The following is a 23,562-nucleotide window of genomic DNA, read 5'->3' on the forward strand; positions in this document are numbered from 1 at the left end:
CAAGGCAAGGTTGTGGCTCCGAGATAGAGCGTCTTGTTTATTGACGGGGGCATGGGCTGCGCCTCTGCGCGCACGACTCACCCACAGGTGCCTCCACCTTGAAGGGCGCCGACTCCTTGGAGAAGCTGCTGAAGCCGGCGGCGTTGACGCCCCGAACGCGGAACACGTACTCGCCGCCCGTCTCCAGCCCGTGCACCACAAAGCTGCCGGGTCAGAAGCGCGCGTCGCCGCCCCGATTAGTCGCGACGCCTCCAAGGGAGCGGTTTCTGGCCACGATTCACTCGTTGGTGAAAGTTAATCAGAATCAGAATATTTATTTGCAATTGATGTCCAGTTGGGGCAGGTCAGAACGTTACGACAAACAATACAAAAACACGATCGGAGTGCAAAGTATAGGAAAGGTAAACAAAAAAATCTAGAAATGAAACTAAACTATTTGTATTTTACCAGGTAAAGCTCACTGAGCTATTGGCTTCTTTTTCAGAAGCGACCTGGCCACAAATGATAGCTCAACAAAGTGGCTTATCAAGTGGAAATTTATAGCAGGAAAATAGTCTAAATAATCGAAACGCACGTTTCTAAAGGCACAGCCCTGTAATTGCCTGCTCGCACCACTGCTGAAGGAAGGGTCTCCACTAGAGGGCGCTCTAGAGAGCCCCTCTAGAGAGGGTGGGTGTGTGATCAACTTTCCCACGTTGGCCGGACATCTAGGAAGAAGTTGGCAGTATTCACACTTTACCCTCCCACACGCAAACCTTCCGATCGACTAACTGCGGTCTAACCGTGGGGGGGGGGATTTAAGAAACGTGTCCATCGTTTCAACCGCTGCGCTGGGAGATTGAAGCGGCAACCACCGGATTGTAGGTCCTGTGTGCCAACCATTCCACTGCGGTGGGCAGCGTCCAAAACGGACTCATTATGAAACCCTGGGGGCATGAGCTGCTTTTAGAATAAGCCCGTTTCGTGGGCCAGCACACATGGAAATAGGTGTGGAGCACTCACGTTTATTTTTCCGTTTAGACAGGTCCAAGTGCTCACAGCACGGATTGTTCTCAGCTTTGCACAAAATCGCAGAGTTGAGCTTCTATATTTAACCCAGGAGATTGAATGATGTGCATTGTATACAGTCCTTTCTCAATCCACTACTGGGGGATGGCCTCCCGATGCAATATGGAGGTTGTTTGACCATACTTCACCATGCTGAGCAGTGCATGTTGGTAAAGGGGGGGGGACACAGGAACGGTTCAGATATCACTCTCCACTGATGTTCGTCTCAACCAGAAATCGAACTCGGGTGAGCAGGTTCTGAGTTCAGAGCGTTGACCGCTGCGCCACCGCTTCACACCAAAACACAAACGCTGCCGAGACTCAAGTAAACATGGGCACGGGGCGCTAAAGCGTCACGTGAACGGTCGGTGAAGTTTCAAATCAACGCCAGCGAGGATCGCCGATCGCGGCCTGATTTATCCAACAGGCAGGGCAGGCCACAGGGCAGGCGATCGGGCCGAGACGATGAGGACATATTCCTGGACGATGAAACAATAAATGGAACCGTGGAACGGCGAGCAAGCCTCCGCATCTTTCACGGCCAGTCCTTGATCTCCTCTGGGGATCACGGTGCCCTGTGAGGAAGCAAAGAGCAACAACAACAACAACAACGACGACAACAACAACGACGACGACGACAACAACAACAACAACGACAACAACGACGACAACAACGACAACAACAACATCGAGCAGGGTGTGATGGTGCCATGTCGCCAGGCCGTTTTGTTCCCCCCCCCCCCCCCCCCGGACGTATGGCACGCACTTGTTGCGCTTGACGGGGTTGTTGTTGCTGATTTGCCACTCCTTGGAGTCGCAGGCGCGAGACTCCAAGTAGTATCCCAGCAGCCCCTGGGCGGTGTCGGCCACCTCCTTCCAGTTGAGCAGCACCGAGGTGGCGGAGTCCCTCTCAGGGCTCACGCTCTCCGGGGCCGAGGGCGGCACTTGGGGGAGAACGACAAAGAGGTGCGATTGGTGAGCGCCAACTATGGGGGGCAGGGGGGGTTGGTTGCAGCGTTATGCGACGCATGGGGGGGGGGGGGTCCAGCCGACCACAAGGAGGGCCCTCCGAATGCACGGATAAACAAGTGGAAACAAAACACATTTTGAAGAAAAATTTGGAAAAAAATTTGTATCCAACAATTGGCCATGAATGCCAAAAAAAAAAACGTCGGTACAAATGAACGATTATTATTTCCGAAAAATACTCACTGACATGCAAATGAAAGCAAGACGCGCAGAAACTTAATTGTGAGTATTGTACCATGAAATTGTTGAATTAATACTGTCACTGCGAGACTGTCTTCCTCTGAGCCCGATCCACTGTGCAACTAAAGTAATACATACAGTGTAGTTATAGCCTACGTGATATTGTCTACGGGGTTAAAACCATCCCTAGATATTACAGTAAAAGTGAGTCGGGAGAAAGGAGGGGGGGGGGCCACAGTCGCATTGTGCTTAGCCCCCCCCCCCCGCTGAAATAAGTAGTCGTGTCCCTGGGCACAGGTATCGCTAGACCCCTTGCTACACACACGTCACCACGCTGTGCCATTCATCACGTACCGTACTTGTGATTCTTTTTTATTCATAATAAATAGTTACACATTCAAAGAAGGTGCTGTCGCGCCCAAACAACTCGACCGTGCGGAGCAGCTGCAAAGGTCGCAGGTGAGCTTCGAGGTCACGATCGAAGTCCGAGCGACGGGTCCAGCGACTGAGATGTGTCTATTTGCGTAGATGCGCCCACCTACTCCAACACGTTTGGCCAACTTGGAAGAGCAGGCCAAATACCCTCTATTGGGGCTCTCTGGAGATCGCTCTCATAAAGGCCATTCTGCCAGTGGCGTGAGCAGCCAATCGCAGGGCCGCACTCGGCACTGTCATTACTTTCAATGGGTTTTATATCGAAAAAAATGCATCTTGTAAAAACTATTACTGGTTCATAACATTTCTGTGCAAATGTGCTTGTGAGGTTACACAATGAAGTGTGTGTTGTAAAATAGAAATAGGATAATAATGATGATGATGATGGATAAGAATGAGAATTATGATGATGAATCGGAACGATGAATGAATTAACAATGATCATATTTGATTTCGATCATAATGGTTCAGAACGATGGCCGATTGAAAATGATGGATGATGGTTGAATGACGACAACGATGGTGGTTCAGAATAATGGATTCAGAATGATAAATAATGAACGATGAAGAATGAGAACGATAGTCGGATGATGATGATGATGCTAATGAAGTGTTTTTTTTTTGTATATCAAACACCAAAGAGCCATACTCAGTTTGTTGTGGGCCGTGACGGGCAGCGTCTCCTCGGAGGGCTCGCTCAAGCCGGTCGAGTTGCAGGCCAACACGCGGAACCGGTAGCTCTTCCCCTCCACCAGCCCGAGTGCCGCAAAGTGCGTCGACTTGACCGCGACGCCTCCGTTCAGCCGCTCCCACGACTCCCCTCCGTCCGTCGACTGCGCACGCGGCACAGACCTGCGTGAACGCCGGCCTAGAATCCACAGTGACTTTGCCCGTCGAGTTCTCGCCTTTTCCTAATTCAACTCATCGTGAAGACAGACGAGTAGCAATTTGAAACCGTCTCTTCGTCGTGTCCTCAGGGCATCATTTTTATTCTTTTAGACGATAAAAAAAGTAAGTGTGAAATACTGCTGCTCTGAAAAATTTATTCAGGAGCCACTCAGCAGCTGTAACCCTTTTCCTAACCCCAATCGTGTTCATCGCCTCTCTCCCAATCTTGATTAGTGCACACCAATTCTTCTTTCGTATGGCGGGAAGTCTTTCACCCACGTTTATATGTCCATGTTGAGGTTGGTAAGCTGATGGACAGCCTCAAGAGCAACCTGGTGAACATCTGAATGCTGTTGGCAAATGACCCAAGCAGGCATTGGCGTGCTATGTGGTCCATGATTTGATATTGATGACGACAATTGCACTGTGGGTGCACCCATTAACATTCCTAATGTTATACTGTACCACCTGGGTCAAAAACACAATTGTGATTGGAGGCAGTTGTATTTTTGTTAACGGTGACATTCTCCACCACAGTGCTACTGGAGACTAAGCATTTCACATGTGTGCCTTTAAATGCTGTGTTATTAATAGGAATATAATAATTCGTCAAATCGGTGATTAATTTTTTTTATTCTGCTCACAATTCCTGCACCAAACTGTGCATGTAAGATGCAATTATCCGTGATTTGTGAAGATTATATAAACATTTTAGGCTCATGTTGTGTTTAAGCTAATGAAGAGGACAAGATCTCTACAAATGAGACCCAAAATAAGCAAGATACTTTAAAAAAAGAATGAATTCTTGAATGGAATCTGGACCCCAACATACTGACAATTAATTGAATTGGTGCCACAGAGAATTGTTGAATACCTGGCTATTAAAAGAGACCGAAGCGACAGCCAGTAATACAGTCAGTGTTGCGTTTTGTTTGTTGCCGGTGTGATGGAGAGATATTCCCAGAGGGAAGGTTCAGTGAAAGGGGGATGAGATTACTTCAGCCGTAATTGCTAGGACCGTTTGTCTGCCTAACCGATGTGCTCATGTCACATTGGGCCGCGTGGAAGACTTTAGCGAAGGACCTCGTGCTGTCTACCGGTTTGTCTGCCAACTCGTTTCCAAATGAGCATCAACATTCATAATTGCTCCACCACCCACCCTTGCCTCTCTTGCTGCCTTAACCACAGGTTGTGCTCACGTACGCAAAGGAACCATAAATAAACTCGTGCGCGCACACCACACACGCACGCTGGGGGGTGCCCTAAATAAACGTGACAGAGTCCATGGAGGTAAGGTGCGAGTGAGCCGGGGAACAAGACGACTTATGTACACATTAGGGCCTCGTGATCCTGAGGGAGCGCCTCTCCCGCCCACCCTCGACAGCATCCTGGCACAGTGATCCAATCGATGCTCTGAACCAATAATGCTCCAAAGCAATGCATCATGAGTTCGTACATCATGTTTCTTGTTGCGTCCAACTTGGCCCATTTTCGTTCAGACCGAGTGTCCTTCTTGCCAACGGCATCTGCCAACTCAGCAGTATTTGTTTAACAAGCCAAGCTCTGACGATGAGAACCCAGAATGTCGAAACCAGTCCAGAGTGTGCTCGCTTAAACCAATGCTGCTGGATAATATCGGTCTGGAAAGCCAGTAGTCCGATGGACAAGAAAATAACACCGTATTGTGTGTGTGCGGGTATACACAACGGAGTCCTGCTGATATTTGCACTTAGCCATAAATGCTCCACAGCAACGCGGTGTTTGTTTCCTATCAATGTTGAATACATATTTACATTATTTCTATCACTTAGGGTGGAGCAAGCAGCGAGTACCGCCCCACACGATGACTATTGCGCCGGCATGGCCTTCGCAGTGCGATGACGCCGCTTAGGGAACTGGGGAACGCAGCGAGTGCTCATCATGCGTGCCGCCGCAGCGCGATTGGCGGCTGGCCGCACTTTCATTGTGCATCACTGACCGCGCGTGACCTTTGAAAAGTACTTTAGAAGTGTCGTCATTGCGGACGATGCTCCTGACTGCCAATCCATATCGGCTACAAGCCATCCTCTTGTTATGTGCAAGCCAGTTGCCCGTTGTCCGCCGTTAGCTGCCCCATGCCCAACTGATTGGCTTCTACGTACTGGGGTGGTGCGACGTCGTGACTCGGGTGATCCTCCCGCGCCGGTTTTTCGCGGTTGCGCTCCCCGTGAGTTTCCCGGTCGTGCCGCGTGTCGCACGGCGCGATGACCAACGTTTCGCTCCACGTGCCGGGGGCTTCTTCAGCAATTGACCGTTTACACGCCAGTGCACAATTACTTTTCTTTGTCAGGTCAGTGTGATTGGACACACATATACGAAAGTTTAGGTTATTTCGAATACTTGGCTGCGAGAAATCTCCACGTGATAAGCCACTTCGTTCAGCTTTCATTAGTGGCCAGGTCGCTTCTGAAAAGGAAACTAATAGCTCAGTGGGCTTTACCTGGTAAAATAATAAATAATTATAGCTCATCGGATTCTGCACGTACAAATAAACGATTCTGATTCTGGTCACGGCGTATTGTTTTATCGTGCGACAACGTCGTGCCATTGTTGACTATGGATAACGAAATTACGGGACTCGCTCGTGTCGAGCCGAGCACCAGCCCACGAACCCCGCGGACCCCGAGGAGCGCGCGTACCTTCTCCACATAGTAGGTGACGGCCTCGGAGCCGGAGGAGACCGGCACCTTCCAGCCGAGCACCGCGTAGCTGCGGCTGATCTCGGTGACCGCCACCTCCTGCGGGCAGCTCGGCACCGTCGCGTCTGCAGGGCGGCACGCGGCCGTTCAACACGACGACAAAGATCCATGCCCTCTCTCTGCGTCCGTGCAGACTGCTGGGCCAAGGGCTGCTAGCGAGCACTGATGAGGGCCAGCGCATCCCACGAGGGGGCTGGGTGTGGCCAGCACTGATGTCCAGCCACCTTTGTCTCCCCAGTCCTGGTGTTCCACGCACCAAACCGGTTGCTTATTTGAGGCTGAGTGGAACTAAGGGAGGCCCCGGAACGGTTCAGACATTCACCGCCGATTTTAACTGTGGGCACGAATTGAACTCCGGCCACTGGGTTTTGCAGCACAATGCGCCAACCACGACACTACTGCTCCCCGCACACAGCAGTGTAATATGTACATGCAGCGGTGTTATACACAAACAGAAGTGTAATACACATGCACGGCAGTGCAATTCACTAAAACCTATCAAAGCCGAATTTGAGAAAGTTGGAATTCAGCGTATGCCGGAAAAGCTACCTATTCCACGTGTTACTGGGAATGTGGTAGACTGATGCAATCAGGAGGCTGGTGTGCTTTGAAGCCTCGGTGGACCAAGTTTTCTGATAGGGCTCTCATGTTTTCCACATTAGTTTGACAGGTACTTTACAAATTAATAAAATCTTCAGGCCTGTCATAAAATCTGCAGCCATTCCCATTACAATGATACGTGTGTATGCTGAACTCCTTATGCACGGTACGTAGTCAACCGTGCTCATCGGAGGTGCAGGGGAAGGACAACAAACTAAACCAGAGCCGTGTTAATGAGGAATGAGGTGTGTTTGTATTTTTTGCATTTGATAACATCAGCCAAGTAAATGCGGGAGGCCAGTAACGACGACGATGATGCTGACGATGATGAAAGCAAAACCGCAGCTGCAGTTCAGGACATCCCTCTTACCCGTCGGTTCCTCTTCAGTCACAAAGATTTGTCCAGTCCATGGGGCAGCAGGGGTTCCTATTGCATCAACAGCAACAACAACAACAACAACGTTCCGACACTCGCATAACACATTCACACACCCGCAGGATACGCATGCGTAAACATATCCGCCGCGTCCTTGCAGCCGACACGGGTTCGGGCACCCTTGAGCTTGGCGGCCTCGTCCGGGTGCAGAGCGATGACGGGCTCCGAGGGCCGCGACGGGAGGCTCAGGCCGGCCGCGTTGACGGCGCGCACGCGGAACTGGTACGAGTGGCACTCCACGAGCCCCGCCGCCACCCAGCGCGCGTACAGCACCGGCGCGTCGTTGCAGCTCACCCACTTCTCCGTGTTCACCTCGCGCCTGCCGGGCACAAAGCGCCGTCACCTCGCGTCACTCTCCGCGCAGGAGCTACCAGGAGCTCCATTCGCATTTTGTTGTTGTTTGTGAAGGTTTTATGAGTTAGGTCGCGTAACTATAAATGTGTCGTGTACCCACCACCACCCGACATGGCCAATTGACATGAGGGTTTGTCACAGAAACAAAACGTGCCAATTCGTTACTACTTGAGCACAACCGGTGAGTTGGAGCGTAAACCCACAACATCTGCAATGTGAGGACGACGTTTGGCTGACGATTACAACCAGCTTCATCGGGCGATTTTCCAGATTTGTGAAGAGGAAAAGAATCCTCCCCATAGAGATTAGTTAGCTTAACACGTAGGCTTTCGCGACCAATATTATTCATTGAAAACTGTTGTTGATGTTGTCATTTCCCACAGCTGGGCAATGGCCTCTCTTCCCACGTCTTCCATTCATTTGCTTTGTTGATGTTTAAAGCGACCAAATTTCTGGGAGGCTCAACCGGGACACGTGGTGAGCCGACAGACCATCTCTCTCCATCGGCCCCATCCACTTGCATAACTCTACACCAACTTGATCACGAGCTCTGCCCCACAGCGAGTGCTCTTCCGACACTGGCCCCGTCTAGCGCTCACAGGGCCCTGCCTTCCATCTTTGCCAACTGTGCCCAAAACTCAGGGTGGGAGCCCTTCTCCCGCATCATGAGTCAAGTTTGAGACAAGAACATTTTACACTTCGGGACAAAAATCGCATTTTTCGCAAATGCTTGGAGGACACTGTAACAGCCCCTGTGAAATAGGGAGTGTTGTCGGCCAAACCAGGACATTTGGTATTTTTATTTATATGATGTGTGAAAACACGGGCACAACAACCGTTCCAGGCACATGTGAAAAATATTTGCGAATGCCTCAGAAGCCAACAATGGGCTTTACTTGTTAGAAGAAGAAAAAAACTCACTGAAAGTGGTTTTCCATTCTAACTTGCTCAGGACAGCAATTATATCTCATTTGTCGCCTTGAGTCAGCAGTTGAACTTACACATGCCTATGACGGCAGTAAGTTAGTCAAAAGGACAAAGGCTTTTTCCTTAGCACAAAGTAGTACATATGTGATTGACTACAAATAGATTAAAAGCTCATTTGACCTCTGAACTAACTTTGCCCTCACGACCTTCTGGTCGTTATATGCAATGCCCTAACCACGTATACACGGGACGCATTCCCCCTACGCTGGGATGTTAAACATTGCAGGGAACAAATGAATGAGCTCCATCTCGTGTTGCGTAAGAGAGGTCTATTGCAGTGACTTCAGAAGTAGTTCTGTGGTGCCATCCTCTGGAGAAATCCCATGGTACAATGTGAAGCCCTGCTTAACGGGCGCCACTGTGGCGAGATGTTAACTACCTCGCCTGCTTTACAGGAGGTCGTCGGTTCGATCCCCACCCTGAACCATGCATATTTGGAGTTTGCATATTCTCCCTGTAGTTGTCTGGATTTTTCTCCGGTTCCTCCGGTTTTTCCCTCCACATTTAGAAACATCCCTTTAGAGTGTTGGGCTGCTATAAATTGCCACGTGATAAGCCATCTTCATTAGGCTATCACTTGTAGCCAGCTCGCTTCTGAAAAAGAGCTATATAGTTCAGTGGGCCATACCTGGTAAAAAAAAAGAGTTTATAGTGTTATTGAATTAATTTAAAGAGGACTTTTTTTTATTGCCAATGTTATTCGAAACGTGCCAAAGATGCGATGGAGTCGGGCGGAGCAGTACGTCATGTCGTGTGGGAGAATGGCCCACTGAGACAACTATCGCAGAACTACATCCGAGGTCTCTTCAATCAAACATTTCATCTACGCACGAGAGGGTGCATTCTTCATGCGATGGGGTTTTTTGTGTGCAGTCATTGGCGACCAGACTGAGACCATCAACTCATTGCACTTGAAGAGCCCTCTTTTATCACCAATGGCTGAAACTCAGGTTTGAACGCAGAATCTCAGCAGTGTTGGCTCAGTGCTCTTGACTTCTGGGCCAACTGTTCACCTCCCTCCGAGAGGACACATACACATCATGACTTGGCCCTGATGGGATAATTTGGAGAGAGAGAGAGAGAAGAATAGCAAAACAAAATGGCATCTGCTTGCGGCACTGACCTTTCAACAAAGTAGCCGGTGATGGGGCTGCCTCCCTGGCCACTGGGAGGCTTCCACGAGACGATGACGTAGTTGCGGTTCGGATCGTGGATCTCCACGCCAAGCGGAGCAGGAGGTGCGCCGGCAATTTCAGCTGCCGCATCTGTAACACCGCCGGTGGTGGGCAGGGGGGGGGGACACACAGGCACATGGGAAACCTCACAGGCACGAGTGAGTACGTGCAGACAAAGATCCCCTATCGTGTGTAGTGGGCGTACAGACAGGACGTTCACATTGGTTGTTACAATGGCAAAAACTGGCTGCTTTCTTCCTCTGTCCATATTTATGCCTTCATTTCTCCAGTCCAATTTGTGGCAAAATGTGTTCTCGTGTCGGTGTGAATAACCTTGGTGAAGAGTGTGTCGCCTTGTCCTCGATACTATGGAGCATAATATGTCATGTTACCTAGTTAATTGTGTTATTATACTCTTACAACTTCACCCCTTTGTTAAGCAGCGGCCACAATCGAACAGTGAGTCCTTCAAAGAGGTCAGCAACAAATTGAGCTCGAGTGAGGGCAGTTAGCAAGAGCTGAGATGCTTCTTGAAACATTTTTTGTAGTTGCTATTAGACGCCATATCAATCCAATTCGTGTTTTATACAAGATAGGAAAGACAGGCGAAACAATGCGAGATCCATAGACCGAGATGTGTGCAGGACAGGTTATTCAGTAAACCCGTGGCAACGGTGGGGTCCCATAGTGAAGCGCCCCATGGCATGGCCTTTGACGGTCTTGTTAATCTAGGTTTGGTGTTGAGGTGGCGGGGTGGCTTAGGTGTCAGGCTTTCGAGCGAATACCACAAAGAACCTTGGGTTAAAATCCCGGTTTCAGTCACCTGTGATAAAACAAGTTCTCAAGTCTAGCGAGATGATGATGGTCTCAGCATTGTGATCAATAACTGCACACACACACACACAAAACCCATTACATTAGATTTGGCGTTTCACTTAGTTTGGCACTAAATAAAAATGCACCTTTGAGAGGAAAAAAAATTGGGTTGCACCGCGTGTTGCCCGGCACGATGAATTCAGATCCTGAACAAGCTGCCGGTGCGCGCGGAGATGAAACGTCGGGCCAGCGTGCCGAACAGCACGCGCTTGATCCCCGACGTCTTAGTCGGGGAGCAAAGCGCGCCGAGCCGCCGCGTACCGCGCACGAAGACGTAGGCGGAGTGGCGAGCGGCGCCGCCGGTGGTGACGACGCGCACCGTGTAGAGGCCCTCGTCCTCCTTGTTGAGGTGGGCCAGCACCAGCGTGGCCTTCTCCCCACTCCAGTACAGCTGCACCCACTTGGACTCCTCCAGCTGCACGTCTGAGCGAGCACAGCGCACACGGCCGTTGGGGGGGGGGGGGGGGGGGGTGCCGAGTAATTACTTTTAAAAGGTAAAGACGCATCCCTGCAATGTCCTGCTTGTGCCACTGCCTCGACTACCCGGGATTTTTGGCCTACTCTTCCTCGCTAGCCAGGCGTCTTGGAAGAAGCCGCAGTACCCACACTTTACCCCCCACCGCACGTGACCTGCCAATCGACTAACTCTGGTGCACCGATTTATACTGCTGGCTGGACAGAGGCGGGGAGATTAGCGAAAGCTGCACCGCCGCTTCGTCTGCCACGTCGGGATAACGAGCCGTCTACCCGCTGTGCAAACTATTGCACCAACAACAGCAATTCACAGCCCTTTGTCAATACACGCTTGGGTGAAGGCCTCCCCACGCCAAGTCATACGCCAACACGCTGGCCAGCGTGCAGTGGCTGGTAGGAGGTGAGTCCCTGGACCAGTTCAGGTCTCACTCAACGCTGATGTTAGCTCTGGCCAGGAATTTAATTCAGAAAGCAGAGCTCGTAGAGCAATGTGCTAACCGCTGCACCGCCGCTCTACCCCAAGGTAAAACCTTCAATGACCAGGATACAAAACCTTGAGATTTGCATCTCACTTACTGGCAAAAAGGCAGAAATTCATTAGTTCCATGTAAAATGTACAACATCAGCAGACATCGTGCGTTAATAATGCACGCCAGAGTAATACATGATATTAAACAGTCTAACTGTGATACATAAAAAAATTCTGAAGCAAAGAATGGCATAGAATGGTATAAAATGTCATAAAAAAGTACCACTTTGATTTAAGAGTAAAGCATTATACGCAAAGGGGAGTTACGTGGCATATTTTATATATTGCTCCGCATAATGTTTCAATTATGTATTCTTTCCTGTGGCCGAGGTTGGCATTGCGAGCGTACAGAGAGTGCAGCGAGCATGGGTGGCCGATGAGAGCGGGGGTTAGGGCAATAAGCCGGCTTCACGGTCTCAGTGAAGTCACCAATGACTGCAAACAAAAAAATCCCCCGTATCGCCTATTAACAGACTGTTGGGGCAAGTGCTGTTGGCGAGTAGCACCTATGAAGGCCAGCACGGCACACGAGGGGGGTGGGTGGCCAACACCACGCCCGGCCGCCTTTGTCTCCCCTAGTGGCGATGTTTACACATCTAACCAGGTACTAATTTGAGGCTGAGTCAATCTAGGGGAGGCCCAGGACCGGTTCAGATAATGGTCACTGGCTTTTGGCCGTGAGCGGGAAACGAACTCGGTTCACCGGGTCCGTAGCGCAGCGCGCTAACCACTGCGCCACCGCTCCCCACTGCACATCAATGACTGCACACACACACACACAGAGAAAATCTGAATTCTGTGAAATCCGTTTCTGTGGGTAGTCCCCGAACACACAGGGTTGTACTGCTCTGCGAGAGTTCCTAACGAATTTCATAACACGATGCTGAAAGTACATCTGGGAATTTGTAATAATACCACAAGAAATGTGCCTCTGGACTGGAGAAGATTCCAGGCGTGTGTGTTGACAAGGATGGAGAACAAGTGGAAACTCACCTCATTTGCCAGTAAAAATATGATAATTGTTTTTTAACCCTTCTATCTGGCAACAAAACTGACACCTTTTTACATGACTGCAGGTATTGTGGTCTATGCAAACATGACTCCTTGTAAAAAGGTGTCAGTTTTGTTGCCAGATAGAAGGGTAAAAAAACAATTATCAAGTGGAAACTCTTTGACTTTTTGAAGCTATTAACATCACATTTGTTATCATGTTACAGTGTATTGTCCATTCTTTTCCCATTAAAAACGATAGTCCCATATAAGTGTTAACATTTTTTTGAGCACCCTGTATCTTAGCGTGCAGATGGCTGAGTCATTATACCGTGGCCCGATGGATATTTCCCCATCAAATATCCGTCGTATGAGGATTGCAGCGGTTGTACAAACACAAACCGTTATCATGGCCGCAAAGGCAGTGCCAAAAAAATGCCTGGGCACGAATCTGACATCTGTTTATTGCGTAAATATTTTTTTTGTTTTCCAAGCTTAATGCATGGCGTGCGTTGAATCTAAATTATTTTCACATCGTGTTCATGTAAGTGCTGTAAAACGAGGTACGATATAGCAAAAAACATGAATAATTTAAAGGGGGGAAAACACAACTCGTAAAATTAATGGAAATCATGCGTGATGGAATGAACGATCTGATATTATTGGCCACAATGGGGAGTGAGCATGGATTTCACTGAGCCTCTCAGCCACTGTCACAGGCGATTTCCTTCTTTGTAACAGTCACTTTTTTTTCTCTTCACCATCACATCCGGCCGTTCTCTCCGTGTCGTGTCATGAAACAAATACATTTGCATTTAACACTCCTGCAGCTTGTCATTGAGCCCACAGCACTCTGTTCAAGAGCCACATCAATAGGCCTCTGTATCCATACTCGCGACAGACACCATTTACATGTGGTGGGGATATGCTAACGACCTCGGTTGGTATATAGGAGGTCGTGGGTTCGATCCTGACCCTGACCCTCACGCCTGTATATTTGGAGTTTGCATGTTCTCCCCGTGGTCACGTGGATTTTTTTCCGGGTCTTTCCCTCCACATTAAAAACATGCGCTTCGAGTATTTGGCTGCTGCAAATTTACACATTATAAGCCATTTCGTTGGGCTATCACTTGTGGCCAAGTCGCTTCTGAAAAAAGATCTATATAGCTCAGTGGGCCTCACCTAGAAAATAAAAAAATGTGTTTTTTACATGACCTTGAAAAAGAGTACAGGCGGTCCCCGCTTTCACGACGTCACAATGTGTTCCTAGAAACCCCGTCGGAAATCGAAACCCTATTTCCTCATTGACTGTATAAACAGTGAAAACATCACTTTCTGATGAGGTTTTTTCCCTTTAATCGGACATGTTTAACAAGGTTTAATGGGTAAAAATCCACAAAAAATTATGAGAATAACAAAAGCTCCACGCCAAGTCGCATCGGAAACCAGAATGACTGTTCAAATGTGTTCAGAGTCATGTATGAAGATGCATCATAAATAAAATGTTTGCATCGTAAATGGATCCTTGGTTGAATTATATAAACGTCGCAAATGTGGACCGTCACCAATCGGATGGTCGTAAAGTGGAGACCATCTGTATTTTTCCCGTGTGAATAAACTACAACATAAAATCATTAGAACCACAACATCTTGAACTAGTAAACAATAAAATAACAACGGGTACTTTTTATATACAGTCAATGGTAACCAGGTCTAGACTTTAGCACTCATTGGTGTGGGGCGTTGTGCCCCTGCCACTCCCTCCTTAGACTGCCCTGGGACTCCTTTGTGCTGCCCCAGCTGCCCCCGGCTCATTGTTGTTGTTGTTGTTGTCGGTGCTAGGCCCAGGTTGCTTCATCCCGGGCTGTGCCATGGTGCTGCTTCATCTTTTCTCTCCGATGTTTCCCTGCCCTGATCTCCCCCCTTTTCACCTAATCCCATAACGTAGTCCCCGCTTTTGTAACACTTCTTCTGACGTAGTTGACTTTAGACGCTATGTATATTCAATTTGGTCTTTCTTCTCGTTATACTTTCATTCTAACCTAGCATTTCAAGGGTGCCAGTTCATTGCTCGAACACAGAACTCGCCACCTGAGTCACACGGGCCCTTCCACGTGTGTGTGTGTGTGTGCGTGTATGTACTTTCATTAAAATTAACGAGAGGCCCCTACCATCACGGAACCACTGGATTTCCACGCGAGCCTTGTGCAAGTTTGGCACGACCACGGCGGTGCAGCACAGGGACAGCGTCTCTCCCTCCCGGCCGAACGTGACGCCAAACTTTTCCATGATGCGCACGTCGAACTCCAGCCCTGACACCGTGGGCAGGGCTGGCACTGCAGCAGAGCGGGTGAGATGGGCAGCAAATGGGTTGGAGAGGGAAGGAGAGACATGAGCAAGAAGGAGACAACAAGACATTTCATCTGCAAATGTCCCTCCGTATATTTTAATCGGCTGCTGAAATGGAGACATCTTCACGCCGTGCGGCTCATGAGGGTTATTTGACCATACTTCACCACACTGATTTTAAGTGCACCCGCATCTTGTCCCACAATTACCTGGAAGATTGCCGGGGCAAAACCCACTCTATTCCAAAGATGAATGCATTCTCCAAGGGTATAGAAATTAGATATTTGCATCACGATTTATCACAGCCATTCTCAGAATGAGATGTAAAAATCGCTCTCATTAAGTTTATCATGAAGTTTATCTCAACGAACTTAAACCCAGCAACATGAATTCGATTCCTCGCCATGGCCAACATCAGCGGCGAGTAATATTGGAACCCCGTTCTGGCCATCTCCTTCACCAAACTGTGGTGACCAGCACGTTAAAGTGTGGTCAAACAACCCTAAATGACCGATACGGCATGGGGAGGCGTTTAAGCTATCAGCGGATTGACAAACAACTGATTATAATTATTTTATGCAATGGGCACAGTTTACGCAATTCAAAAGCTGAATATATGTTTCTATCTGCGTATACAATACAAACTTACAACTTTGCAATGACATCGATAACATTTGCCCAGTTCTCGTAGGTCACATTACTCGTGCTAATTTACATTTTATTAACACTCTTAAGTGTGCTCGGTGTCAACGGTACAACCATTCCACAGTGGCAATATTTTCCATCCCATTATCTCCGGCTTTCAAGTGGCCGCGCGGTGAATTCTTTGGCGCAGTAGGAGCCAAACTATTTTTAAACGGCATCTCCGCTGATAAAGTGCTGCAAGCAAATTGTGTGGCATTAGTCAGGGACTGACATACGCATCATACTACGAGCGTCCATACCTTCTGCTACTGTGGCCGCATGCCCGACATTTATAACAGATTCGCATTGAAAGGAAATTATATTTCACTGCAAAGCTATAAATATGCTAATTCGTCCGGTTATATAAAGAGAGAGCTATTTTCACGAGATTTGGAAACAAATTGAATCCTGTGACAGGTCTGTCTGAAGAGCTAGGGACAGACAAGTACACTTAAATGCCTGCACAATATGTTACACGTAATTTTTTTGATAGATTATTTTCCTATTCATTTCTAGTCTGTATTTTTCCGTATTACTTCAAGGCGGTTGTGTCGTTGGTGCGTGCCTGTGAGCCGCCACTTTCGAGGCACGGGATGGTGGATCACGCGGGTTTTGTGAGAACTCCCAAACCCACAGGGTGGAGAGGCGCTCAGCGGACGACAGCAGTAGAGCGAATGAGCTGTTGAACCCATCTGTGTGGGCCTTATGAGTTTTATTTCCTTATACGCATGGGGTTTCTGCAGGTACTCTGGTTTACTTACAAATGAATATGTCTGTTCATAATGTTCAACGTACCTAATATTGCACTTATTTATCCAGGAGAGGCACATTGGGTCACGTGACTCTTTATCAGGAGGGTCATGCCCCTTTTGGGTTTTTATCTTAACATGGTTTCAGCCAATTGATGATGCGTGTTTATTATACAAGTGTGCGAGTGAACCGGAGAAAACCCACGCGCGTCAGAGGTGCAACACTCTATCCCCATACAGGTGGAAACAGAGGGCGATGAGTCCACTTGCTGTACTGCCCTCTCCTGGCGAGACAGGGCAGAGGCACGGCGACGCCCACGGTATCGCAGGCCACGTGCGTAACCACCGACCGCACGCTTAAATGAACACAACCAAACACCCTAATGCAGGTCCCTGTTGAGACTGAGATGGGTGAGGCTCTATGAGACATCAGCATCTCCAGTTAGCGCGGTTGGCTACGTACGGTGCGAAAGAAGTTCAGCATACATTATTATTGTTTTTCCACAAGGCTGCATCAGGGGAAGCAGAGGGCCGTGTAGTAAAATCCACCATGCGTTGGCTGTGTGCACCCATGACTATTGTTATTATTATTTTTAGGCTTTTGTACCCAGGAATGCCTCACCGAGTCTCCAGACTCGTTTTCAGGACGGTCTTGCCAAGTTGTCACCGTCCGTGGATATGTTGCTGTGCATAAACCAAAAGAGGTATTTTTTTTTCATAATTGGGATGTTTGGCCAACACTTAGTACGTGGAAACTAGAAACCGGAGAAGCCCAATGCAGAACAGAGGGAGAACATACGACCTTCACACAGATAGGTGCCTGAGTCGGCAATTGAACCCAGGCTCCCTTCTTGCTGAGGTGGACAAGTGTTACCGCTGTGCCATTCCTGCCACTATGCCGCTACGCTCCCAGTCTTGACCAACGTGACCAGCGTGGTGAGGTATGGTCAAAAAACCCCCGTGACTTGCACTGCGTGGGTAGGCCCTCAAACAGCTGCGGATCGACCACCGTGTCTTGTATATCATCATGAATGACGCTATCGTAATTGTAAAGAGAGTCGCACGTATTTTTCCGTGGGATTTTGACACTTAACGAAGGGGCTTATCGAAAACGAATTCCAAGTACGCACGACACACAACGTCTCGAGAAAGAATATTGAAATCAGCGCTTCTGAGCAATTTGTACGAGAGCCCACGCACTCGTCCTCAAAGCAATCGCTCGCAACAAGTACCACGCTGGCTTTACGAGTCAGCTGGAGGAAGGCCTTCGTCAGCTCCCGAGTGCGTGTTCTTTGCAAGAGGCACTCTTGGGCATGGATGACATTCAAATCAATCCCCGGAGCAGACGCCAAGGGCTCGGTTCGCAACAAGAAATCCGCCATCTGGCACGACCGTCCAGGAGTCTGTGAGAACATCTTGAAGCACGTTCATAAAATGTATTTTTTTTACATATTTATATAATGTGATTCATGGAGTTGCTTACACTTTTTTTTTTTAAGATGCCATGGAAAAGGTGCAAAGGTAATAGTGCAGTCCTGCTCTTTCTTTCCTATGCCTGGCATGAGAACCCCTCTACCGGGTTCTTGGCCTACTGTTCCACATTGGCAAGAAGTAGCAGTACGCACACTTTACCCCACCAAACGCGGCCTGCCAATGAAATATCTGCGGTGAACCACCAAATGACAGTGTTAGTTGGACGGAAGCAGAGGGGGGGTTGAGGAGACTATTGCTTAAATTATGCTGCATTTCCGTCAAATGCTTTGCACGTTGCATTCTGTTTCTCAAATGTCCGTAGAAACATATACCCTTGAAAATGAGTTTCTCTTAAAAATTGCTAGCATAACCGTGATAAACATTCTTCAATAAAACCCATGCATACAGAGACATTAAAAGATCGGCAGTAAATAATGAGTGAATGATGGTGATTGACAAGAGAAGGGGCTGATGGATAGAAGTTATGGCGCTGGTGGTGGTAATGGCGATGATTATCTACACTAATGTGTGTTCGGGTTGTACCATATGTTGTTTGGCATGATGTCCGACGTTTCGTTCCATGTACCAGGAGCTTCTTCGTGCCAAGTAACATGCGGTATGGTCCAAAAACAACATATGCAGACCCGTGCAGCACATCCGCAGATTCATGCGTACTCACGGTCAGAGAACAGAAACTTTCTTTTAGGTTTGCAAATCACGCCAGGCTGATATATTAAAAAAATTAGAAAGCCAAAAAAACATACTTTTCTTATTCATACATACATATATATGTAAATAAAATAAATGCAATGGGAAGCATTGCACCTCCAATTTCCCATATCGGAAGATTTGCAAACCCAGGCCAAATTGTTTTTAACTGCCTCTGAGCAAAAAGGAGGTGCTCTGAGCTCAAGCGACTCACAGTCAAAGGGGAAAGTGGAGATCCCGGAGTAGAAGCAGGTCTCGTCAAACTCGCTCCTGAATCCTGGTGTGACACAAAACACGGGAGTTGAGTTCCACCAAAAGGAGGAAATGCCTGAAACTGCTTCGCTCGCTCGCTCGCTCGTTCGTTTATCCCCCCCCCCCCCCCCCGCGATCACTCCCTTCAGCTATCCGAGGTTACAAAATCGAGCGGGACAATGGTGACATCAGAAAGAGCCGAAAGTTGGATATTCCCCATTGATTTGTGGACATGGTGAAAGCGAGGCCTGCAACAAAACCGCAACGCCAGCCGTTTGATTGAATTGTCACAAATATTTATGGTGGCGCTACGATTCAAGACCAAATAGGTTCTTGATCTCATTTTTTACCGTCTCCCTTTCTATTTTGTGTATTTGCATCTCACGTTTTGTCTTGTTCGTATTACTTTTGTCAACTCAGTTAGCTCGTCATATGATTTACATATAATTAGTATAAATCGTCAACAATCAGTTCTCACGTGCACGCCTACTCCGACATCGTACCTAATGTGACAATAATTACACAAATTATGATTAACCTTGCGCGATACCATAAATTTTTAGTACCACGTCTGAGTGGTAAGATAAATTCAACTGAAGGCAGGAGGGAGAGAGAGGGGGGGGGTGGTGAGGTGAGGTGGGTACTCACTTTTCACCACCAGAGTGGCGAAGCTGGACGTTTCTCCTCTGGTGCTAATGGCCGAGACGCGGTACTGAGCCGTGTCATCCTCATTGCACCTGCAATTACATGAAACGTTAACTGAGCAGCCGCCCATGGGCAACACTGTACAGCGATAGGCAAAGTCGTTTGCATGGCGCGGCCGTGCCATGAGCCGTGCTGCGGCTACTCCTTTCGCATTGTGAATGGTTCCATTGCTGTGAATGACCTGCGGACTGAACCTACTTGCTGTACTGCCGTCTCCTGGCCATCTCGCAGCCTAGTATGCACTGATGGTTGCCCATGCAAGTACTAGTCACAGTCAACCCTATTTAGCTTCTAAGAGCCCAGTGAGATTGGGCACATCCACAGTGAATTGGTCACAGGCAACCACACATCAGATGGGTTGTAAAGAATCAGTATCCAGAATTTGCCAATGGGTAGGAGAGACAGAGGATGATTTATACCTCAACTCAAAATATTATAATTGCAAATCCTACGTGGTGAACTCTGACACCCTGCACATTGTTATTGGCCAAGTGATGCAGACAAGATCATCAATAATAAGAGAAAACTAAATCAACGTTATTGTATATTGTCCTTTGCAATGCCAAGTTATGTAACATGGTTTTACTGTTGAAGACTCAGCACCAGCACTGACTAAGCTGTTGGGGAATTGGAGTGGGACTTTTTCTACTTGACTCGCCATTCATGTAATATTACAGATCAGCCATCGCGAGGCCTGTGGACATCCCTTCAGCCTGGCCTGCTGATGACTGCAGAGCAGGCGCCCTCCTTTACACAGGACATGGACAACGCAGATGGAGCTGAAATCAGCTCCAGGTGCAGATACTCGACGGGTCGTTCAATCGCAGGACCCTGACGCACGGCGGCAACTTGGGGACGTCTTCATCCAGCAGGGAATCGATCATGCCCAGGAGTCGGCAACCTGCGTCTACGGAGCCACATGCGGCTGTTTGAGGATGATAAGTGACGTTATTTATGAAGGACCCACCGTCTCGTACTCACATGCATTGCGGCTCTTGAAATATTAAAGTTTTTTTTACCGAATTCGAAAAAAATGTCTCTCCTCGTTACTTTGGTTACCGACCTATGATCCCTGCTGATGATTATGATGACGATCATGATGACGATCATGAGCTTGACAACAGAATCCCTCCTCGATGTGAGCATCAGACTCCTCGACCGGAGTCAGGATTTTTCGATTTAAAGCTTTCGTGACTGCAGGGATTCATCTTCTTGGTTCTTTCGGTAAAGTCACGTAGAAGGGAAGTAATAAAAAAAACAAATTAAAATAATTATCTTATTTTATTATGTTTTATTTTTGTTATTTTATTACTTCCCTTCTACGTGACTTTACCGAAAGAACCAAGAAGACGGAGTCAGGATGTCCGTGCGCGTGGCTTCTGGGCTCTCGGCCTCAAGGAGCTGGGGGCCCTTACCAGTTGATCTCCAGTGCGTGGACGCCGTAGTTGCTGCTGATGCGGTACTTTCCCGGCTCGCGGTGCACATCCATGGGCTTGTTGTTCTTAAACCTGCAGCGCAACAGAGACACAACCGCGCACATTAAAGACGCAGCCGACAAGACTAAACTAAACTAATTCTTTTTTACCGGGCAAGGCCCACTGAGCTGTATAGCTCTTTTTCACAAGTGACCTGGGCACAAACGATAGTTAAACGAAGGGGCTTATCGCGTGGAAATTGATATCAGCCAAATACTCTCAAAGTGTGTTCATAAATGTGGAGGGAAAATCCGGAGGACCCGGAGGAAAAATCCACACGACAATGGGACGAGCATGCAAACTCAAAATATGCAGGCGTCAGGATCGAGATTGAAGCCACGACCTCCTGCATACCAGGCGAGGAAGTTAACATCTTGCCATCAACAAAACAAATGGTCCTTACCTCGTAGAGATCTAAAGAAAGAAAGAAAACATTCCGGCCGTTTGCGAATCCACTCCTGGGCGAATGCCTCCCCTCGCCGCGTTGGAGCATGGGGATAGTGTGACCATACGTCACCGTGCTCGTCGGTGAGAGGGGATGGGCTGGGGCTATCCAGGACCAGTTCAGATAATATATATCGTAGAATAACATGGCAATTAAAATAGCGGCGGTCTTTCTACTCTCATCAGCTACTCTTCCACGCTCAGATGTCTTGTAAGAGTTGGGAGTACCCACACTTGACCCCACCACACGTGACCCCACCACACACCACCTGACAAGTGAATAAATGTGGTGTACCCGAGTATATTGTGGGGTGGACAGAGGCCCGGGGGAAGGGTTGGTTTAAGAAAATTGCGTCATTGTTTCAACTCTTACTGCAGGAGATGGAATCGAATTGGCGACTTCTGCATTGCAAAGTCCACTGTGCTGACCGTTACATCGATGTAGCAGCAGCAGAAGCAGCCCACATGCATGTCCAGCAGCAATGCGAAAAAATACATTTTCCTTCAAGTAAGACGCGGTGCATTAGGCCGTTGGTCACATTCTGCAGGTTCCATCTATTTGTATGGTTTGGCAGATTGGGCAGATGGGACACCGTGCCAGCCCAGTGGCAGGCAACACTAAGTCCTCACCACTTGACGTGGGGCGTGGGCCTGCCCTGCACCGTGCAGTTGAAGCGTGCGGTCGACTTCTCCCAGACGACGTGCGACCGCGGCTTCATGAGAAACTCGGGCGAGTGCTGCACCTTGTCATCCCGCACGCGCTCCTGGTACTCCTCGCTGTCCAGGATCTGCACGGTACCCATCGGGAGTCATCGTCAAGCAGGGCCACGTCAACAGGGAGACATCAACATGAAGACATCAGCAGAGAGACATCAACAGGGAGACATCAACAGGGAGACATCAACAGGGAGACATCAACAGGGAGACATCAACAGGGAGACATCAACAGGGAGACATCTGCCGATCTATTTATTTATATAAATTACACTTGCTAGGCCACAGTTCTGAATGCCCAAAATGTCAAGCGTCCAGCAACAAGAAGCAGTCCTATTAAAGCTGTAGCAGAAGACAGTTAACAGGTTTTCTTGAATTGAGCAAGGTTATTATAATATGTTTGAAACAACAACAACAAGGATTCTGGGAGGGAATTCCAAAGTCGAGCGGTGTGAGGGAATTAGCAAAGAGAGAAGCGGAGTGAGAATAGGTTTTCCCCTTTTTTCTGGCAACAAAACGGGTGTTGAGATGTTAAAACACCAAACTGAAACCTTTTACAAGGAATCATGTCTGCTTTAACCACAATGCTTGTGGTCAGAATACAAACACAAAACACACTGATAATAGATGCATTGTCCTTGACACTCATTGGTCCACACCAGAGACTGGTCTAACACCTTTTGAGACGAGGCTCAAAAGAAAGCTGTCTCTGGTGTGGACCAATCAGTTTCAAGGACAATGCATATATTATCAGAGTATGTTTTTTTTTGCATTCTGACCACAAGTATTGTGGATAATGCAGACATGATTCCTTGTAAAAGGTTTCAGTTTGGTGTTTCAACATCTCAACACTTGTTTTGTTGCCAGAAAAAAGGGGAAAAACTATTCTCATATTTTGGTACTGGCAAAGGAGTTCCCGAGATGATAGAGAAGGGAAGTGTTTTGACCTCCAGCACAGCGGTGACTGAACACGGATTGGATGAGACGGAACACTCGTACAGGGATGGCCTAAGCAACTCAAAAAGCGCATGACATCACGTCTTATCTCAACCATCCCAATTCCCTGCTCACAGTCTAGCCAAGGGGACACCAGTGGCAGCTGTCCCTGTGTGGCGCAGGATGACTGTAGCACCGGCCAGCACATGGATATCAGTCCTCCCGGCAGGGACGATGTTCCTATGCACGAATAATTTAAGTTAAACAAAAATATATTATGGACCCAAGCTGGTGACACACGTGGCCTTCCTCTTTTTTACTGAGTAACTATTCAC

The 23,562-nt window shown here is 48.2% G+C and overlaps 1 protein-coding gene across 1 annotated transcript in view; it reads right to left on the reverse strand.

The window, feature by feature from the left end:
• Positions 1–23,562, reverse strand: part of LOC144935727 (myomesin-1-like) — a 56,646-nt gene that overhangs the window by 23,838 nt on the left and 9,246 nt on the right. Inside the window, exons 4-16 of the mRNA XM_078862466.1 lie at positions 22,208–22,365; positions 21,074–21,166; positions 19,602–19,690; positions 18,916–18,978; positions 14,910–15,074; positions 11,007–11,168; positions 9,818–9,959; positions 7,473–7,672; positions 7,288–7,344; positions 6,258–6,382; positions 3,341–3,524; positions 1,814–1,991; positions 82–203 (exon numbers count right to left, since the gene is read on the reverse strand). Of these exons, the coding sequence (XP_078718592.1) occupies positions 82–203; positions 1,814–1,991; positions 3,341–3,524; positions 6,258–6,382; positions 7,288–7,344; positions 7,473–7,672; positions 9,818–9,959; positions 11,007–11,168; positions 14,910–15,074; positions 18,916–18,978; positions 19,602–19,690; positions 21,074–21,166; positions 22,208–22,365 (1,738 nt within the window). The remainder of the gene's footprint in view (positions 1–81; positions 204–1,813; positions 1,992–3,340; positions 3,525–6,257; positions 6,383–7,287; positions 7,345–7,472; positions 7,673–9,817; positions 9,960–11,006; positions 11,169–14,909; positions 15,075–18,915; positions 18,979–19,601; positions 19,691–21,073; positions 21,167–22,207; positions 22,366–23,562) is intronic.

This window comes from Lampetra fluviatilis, chromosome 14 (genome assembly GCF_964198595.1).
Source record: "Lampetra fluviatilis chromosome 14, kcLamFluv1.1, whole genome shotgun sequence".
NCBI lineage: Eukaryota > Metazoa > Chordata > Hyperoartia > Petromyzontiformes > Petromyzontidae > Lampetra > Lampetra fluviatilis.